This window comes from Gossypium hirsutum, chromosome D10 (assembly GCF_007990345.1).
Source record: "Gossypium hirsutum isolate 1008001.06 chromosome D10, Gossypium_hirsutum_v2.1, whole genome shotgun sequence".
Lineage (NCBI taxonomy): Eukaryota > Viridiplantae > Streptophyta > Magnoliopsida > Malvales > Malvaceae > Gossypium > Gossypium hirsutum.
In genome coordinates this window covers 47480787-47487352 of record NC_053446.1, presented here as the reverse complement: position 1 = coordinate 47487352, position 6566 = coordinate 47480787, and the positions used below count along the sequence as shown (strand labels likewise).

The following is a 6566-nucleotide window of genomic DNA, read 5'->3' as shown; positions in this document are numbered from 1 at the left end:
TCATTGAAGTATCTCTGTATGTTCTCCATCTAGTATTCAACCTTGGCCGGATCAACTTTCATTTTTTGTCTAAACTCTTCAGTCATGCACTTTCTAATTTTGTCAATCGAAGCTCTTCGTACACTTTCCATATTCTGAGGACGAGGGGTACCACAGGAGGCACATTACGGGGCGGAGGTTGCAAAGTTATAGGATTAGTTCTCATAAATTCGGTAAAACATTTCTCAACCATCCCGAAGAAGACATTTCTTGCCTCATTTTCGGGCATTTTTGGAACAAGGATACTGCGACTTGCTCCCTGATCGATAGTCGGAACACTACTATCTACTTCATCAGAGATGACATGGTTTGATTCGGCCGACATCTTTATATCTATAAAAAAATAGTCAAATCAGATTTGAAGCATCACACTATCATAGATTATCGTGGCGTGTCTTCTCTAGACTTGATACACGTTACGTTCAGTCCTAGAATTGATTAAACTATACCTCTAATACCACTAAATGTAACACCCCTCAATAGCCAAACTCAAGCTACGAGATGCTACTACTATTACCAGAGCATTCAACAGTCAAATCTCAATAGTAATTCGTTCTAATCATCAGTTCTTAACATTAATGCATGCATGACACATCATACAAGTAAAATCGAAACTCAATCGAGCTTATGAAAGCTCCAAAGTTGACCCAAGCATGAATAAAGACCAAATTGAAAACTTTTCAAAGTTTGAGCAGGGGTATCGATACTCAAGTCAGTTACCAATACCATCTTTAATTTTGATGTTTCAAAATCAAGTTAAAATCCACAAGTATCGGTACCGTTTTGACATTCAGCCAATTTTAAACTTTGAAAATGAGTCAATTTTATCGATACCTTTATATGTATCGCTCCTTGGGAAAATAAGTATCGATACTTATGTGGGTAACAATACCAAATTGGCATTCTGTTGATTTAAAATACTGTTCATTTGGTAAAGTATCGATACTTCATCCAATAGTAAGTGTTGCAGTACTTCTAAGAGTCCAACTACTTGTATTAGTTGCAACTGGGGACGTGGCTTACGTTTTTTCTTTCCCTTGATGCAATTTCTATACACTTTGGGAATGGCTCCCCTAGCTTTGGCAATCACTTTACAACATTATGTCGTAGCGAACATTGCAGGCCTTTGAAATGAACATGACCTAGTCTTTCATGTCACGGTCCAAAACAAAATTACTTATACAATTGCATGTCGATGGTATGATTAATCCATAATAGTTATCAAATGTCCTTACACCTTTCATGTCTGGCTCATTTGATTTGTTGGTTACCAAACTTTTGTCCTTTGTGATGTTTACATGCATCCTTTAATCACAAGCCTGACTAATGCTTATTAGATTTTCCTTTCAGCTTTTTATAATAATGACATTTTATAATTGAGACATTGTGTCTAACATTCAAAACTCATTTTCCAACAATCCAAACTTTTTTACCATGTTATAGGAATGACAATTTGAATTGCAGATGCAGATATTTGATTTGAATTTTAGGGATTCAAATTTAGATGTTAAAATTATTATCTAATCAGAATTTGGATTAAGAATTATTAAATTTATATATTTCTATTGCAAAATGAATTTGTAATAACTATTTGCAACCTAACACTGCTTGTGAAGAAGAAAAAAAAAGTAACTGTTTTAACGTTTACGCAAGTGAGTTCGAAATCGAATTTGTTGCTAGAAATGAAATTTCTCAAAATGGTATGAAATTAAAAAACAAAAGATGAACGTAATCATAATTGGAATTTGATTGATACCTGAGACTTGCAAAATCTTCTTTTTCATTTATCTCTTACACTGTAGCCGCTTATACCAAAAAAGAAATATCTTTTGTCGAACTCAAAACTCCAATAAAATGATAGCAGTAGTTTCTATTATAAGATAATATATATTATTGATGTATTTTTGGCAATGGACGGAGAAGAAGAATGATTTTTAAGAAAAGTGAGACGGGTTTGGATTACTCTTGTAAAATCAACGTGACACAAGAGAGTACTGAAATGTATTTTTTGATGTTCAAATCAGCATAATGAAGAAGGAAAACTCCATAAACTAGACTGTTAACAGGAATTTTATTGCCTTTTAGTTTATGAATGTTTATGTGGGGAGTTCAATTTGGTCGTTTTGTTTACGTGCAGGCAACTTATGCACTTCTGATTCATGTTCTCCTTTATTGGTAAGGTGTTGATAAATGTACTTCGTCTACGGGTTTTATTTTTTGTACAGATTTTTTTCAATAAAATAATTCTATTTAACTGAGAAAAATTATATCCAAGTACATCTCACTTTCCTTAAAAATCATTCTTCAGCACAACTTAGTACAAAAAATCATCATCCACAAAAATAATTTCTAATTTCAAATGTTTAACTTAATTAAATTTTTTTAATTATGAACTATTCAAAAAGTTATAGACAATGTATAGGGAGAATCAGCTATTTTATTAGGAGAAGTCTTTGAAGTGTCGTCTTTTTGGAAGTCGACCTGGACCTTGTACAGTTGAACTATTGTTCCCGAAAGATAGTCAAGTGGTAGTGCTCTTACCCACTAAGACTCTTTAAGGTCATGGGTCGGAATCCCACCAAGGCCAAAATAATAAAAATCATTTGCTTGGTGGATCTAAGCACTCCTGCCTAAACTTCGTGAACCTCTTTGGGCTCTTCTCAAAATAAGAAGACGAAATCCAAGAGTTAAAACCGAGCATAGACAGCTCGAAAACTATATATCTACTGTTGAAAGAGTGAGAGACTCCAAAATAGATACTCACCCCCAACCTACACCAAAATATTCAACTTAGAAATTAGAATACATCTAATTAATTCAATATAATTATCAAACTTTCATATAAGAAAGTTTAAATATGACACCTCAAAATTCTTAAGATCGTCTCCATGCCATTAAACCAAATTGTCACAAGTTACAACTATTATATATATATATATATGGAAGTCAACTTATTTGTATTTTTGAATGGTGGAGAGAAATGGGATTAAAAAATTGTGAAACACCAAGCTTAAAGCAGCGAGATGGGCAAAGCTTACGCAGAGTAAAAGCAAAACCATTTCTGTTTCTCTTCAACACTAAATTTACGTACAAGCAACTCTCCCTAATTTTCCCATTATAAATACTCCTCAACCTCTGCTATAATGAATCACTCAAAACCCTCAGTTATTACTCTCTTTCTTTCAAAGCAAAAGTAAACCCTTTATTAACTTCCTAAAATGACTTCTTCCTCATCGAACTCCTCAATCTCAGATAAAACATTTACGGGTTTCGGCAACCTCATCAAGCTCCTTCCTACAGGAACTGTCTTCGCTTTCCATTTCCTTAACCCTGTCTTGACCAACAACGGACAGTGCAGCCCTGTGAACAAGGTCTTCACCAGCATCCTCCTTGCTCTTTGCGGCTTTTCTTGTGCTTTCTCTTGCTTCACCGATAGTTACAAAGGCAGTGATGGCTCGGTTTATTACGGTATCGTCACCATCAACGGTCTTTTGCCGTTTTCGGGTTCAAGTTCGGGTTCGGTTAACTTGTCCAGCTACAAGCTGAGGCTTGCTGACTTCGTTCATGCGTTCTTCTCGGTCATTGTGTTTGCTGTCTTGTCTTTGTTGGATTCTAATACCGTACAATGCTTTTATCCGTCTTTCGAATCGACTGAGAAGGCTTTGCTCATGAGTTTACCGCCGGTTATCGGAGTGATTTCCAGCACCATCTTCATGGCATTCCCTAACACACGCCATGGGATAGGCTACCCTTCAGCTGATTCCTCCAACTCTAATTCAGACAATTCCTAATATGTCTGGGACATGAATATATGAACACAAGATATTGGTTAAGGTCAATTTGTATGTTTTTTCCCCTATGGATCAAATGTTTGTTTGAGTAAATGTTGAAAACAGGGAAATTTAAGGATGTCAAGTGTATGGTATCATCCTTGAATTCTAGTCTGTATGTATGTATTTGCTAGATTTATTGTATTTTAATTTTTTTCCAATTTATGAGATCTTTAATGATATTTTCCTTAATTTTATACTATAATATTTATCAAATGCTAATTAAATGTATGAAATCGAAAAGATTATCATTTGAAATTTGTCTAATAATGAGTTTTCTCTTTTATGAAAATTGAGAAGGTAATCCCTTTAATTTATCAAAAGTGGGTCATCATACTTCAATAATTGAGTCCTCTTCTCTTGGTGGTTAACATATAAACTTGATTTGTTGATTTTTGATAATATGGTACTTATAAATGATTCAACTATTTTTTTTTTATCTTGGTTCATCATTGATTTAATGATAATGTTTAATAATACCATCCAATTACATTAACTTTTCGATTTTCATAAACCATAAAAACTAAATTTTAATAAACTAAAATAGAGGAATTATGAATTAAATTTTCGTAATATAAAGAAACGAAACTTTGTTTCAGTAATAATGAAATGGTTAAAATATGATATAAGTTCTTGCACTCTTTAAAATTTTGAAATTTAGTCCTTGTACTTTAACCAGGAATTTAGTCTTTTGATTTTCAGATTTTAAAATTCAAGTTCAATTATTATCATTGTTAATTTTTTTCTAGATTTATTGGTGTGACATTTTAAAATAAAAAAAATCACTTGACAACCATGTAATTAAAAAAATGACATTGTAATGAACTTGAATTTAACAAAAAAAAAGGTATTAACAATTGAACTTGAACTTTCAAATTTAAGAAGTAAAATGACTAATTTCTTAAAAATTAAAATATAGGGATCAAATTACAATATACTTAATGTCATATTTTAATGTAATGAAATTTAGAATTAGAAGTATGAAATTCAAGATTTGGACAATGGAGCCTAGGGGTGAACGTTCGATCAAATTGAGTCGAATCGAGTGAAAAAATTTCGAGTTAATTGAGTTGATGAGTCTTATTTTATCATCTTAACTCGATTTGAAATTTTTTCGAATTGAGTCGAGTCGAGTTGAATAGAATCGAATGAAATTGTTCGAGTTAAATTAAAAAATTAAACATGTCAAATTAAAATCTTGTTACAGTATAACTAATCCCATGTTAGAGCACATAAATCTGAAACAATATATATTTGAAAATTTTTTCAAAGCAAAATAATAATTAAAAAAAACTTTAGTATGATAAACTTGAATCATTAATTAACTTATTTAGATCCCAAAATTATTATTCTAGACAATTTTTAATTTTTTTACTTTCTTTAATTTTAGTATGATGACCAATTTACTCATTTTCAAACTTGACAGGGACTAAAAGGGTATTCATATAAATCTGTTATTTAAATTATTTGAATTGGAAATCATCCATATTTATAGAAAGTCAAAGATATGGGTATAAAAAAGATATAGGTATCAAAATTTGAGATTTAAGGCACCAAAAGTGGGATTGAGATTTGGCATAAGATAATTGCAATTTTGATCCCTGAACCTCAACTATAATAGGCCTAACCATTTCTCTTCTTCATCATCCCAAATTTGTCATTCTCTACTTAAGGCATTGTTTTCTCTCTCTCTCTCTCTCTTTGTAAATTCTGACTTGTATTTTGGAGTGAAATATATTTGGTAGTGCCCGAGGATGTAGGCAAAATTTGCAGAACCTCGTTAAATTCTTGTGTTCTTTATTGTATTATTCTGCATGAATTGTGAGTGTGATTGTAGTGATTTATTGTGTCATTAAATTACGATTGAGGGATATTCTAGCTAGGAAAGACCTGGTACTTAAGCGATCCTTGTGATCCACCTCTTTCCTGGGAATTGAATTTAGTGTGATTTTTTAGTACAATAATTTTACTCTTTTACACGCTTCCGCACAACAATTGGTATCAGAGCTAGATTCGTACTTGGGGAATACGATCGTTCACGGCACTGTTCACGGTACAATAGTTGGGATTGAGGAGAAAAATGGAAAAGGCACCGTCATTAGCAAAGACTACTGTGACCAATGCAAATTTTGAAGTAGAGAAATTTGATGGTACCAATAATTTTTGTATGTGGCAATGTGAGATCCTGGATGTCTTATGTCAGCAAGAGCTAGATATAGCCCTTGAAGAAAAACCTGACAAGATGGATGACAAGGAGTGGGCCAAGATCAATAGACAGGCATGTGGAACAGTTCGCCTATGTTTGGCCAAAGAGCAGAAGTACTCTTCCATGAGGGAGACATCAGCGAAGAAGTACTGGGATACACTGGAAGAAAAGTTTCGAACAAAAAGTCTTGAAAATTGACTTTATATGAAAAAGAAACTTTATCGATTCATGTATGCACCCGGTATGTCGATGAATGACCATGTGAACTCATTCAATAAAATTTAGCAGACTTGCTAAATTTGGATAAGAAATTTGAAGATGAAGACAAGACATTACTGTTGTTGAATTCTCTTCCTGATGAATATGATCATCTTACCACCACATTACTTTATGGGAAGGATACAATCACATTTGATGTAGCCTGTAGTACGTTGTATAGATCTAAGACTCGAAAGAAAGATAAAAAAGATCACAGAGATACAAGTACAGAA

The 6566-nt window shown here is 32.8% G+C and overlaps 1 protein-coding gene across 1 annotated transcript; it reads left to right on the top strand.

Annotated features, from left to right (window-relative positions):
- The first annotated feature begins 3076 nt into the window (after positions 1 to 3076).
- LOC107915913 (protein DMP2) lies at positions 3077 to 4061 on the top strand. The gene has a single exon (XM_016845102.2). It carries the CDS (start codon positions 3258 to 3260, stop codon positions 3828 to 3830), a length of 573 nt encoding a protein of 190 aa, XP_016700591.1. The 5' UTR covers positions 3077 to 3257; the 3' UTR covers positions 3831 to 4061.
- The last annotated feature ends 2505 nt before the right edge of the window (positions 4062 to 6566 follow it).

Bases quoted from the DNA above. Each gene is read 5' to 3' on its own strand.
- LOC107915913 (XM_016845102.2), top strand. From the start codon at position 3,258: ATGACTTCTTCCTCATCGAACTCCTCAATCTCAGATAAAACATTTACG.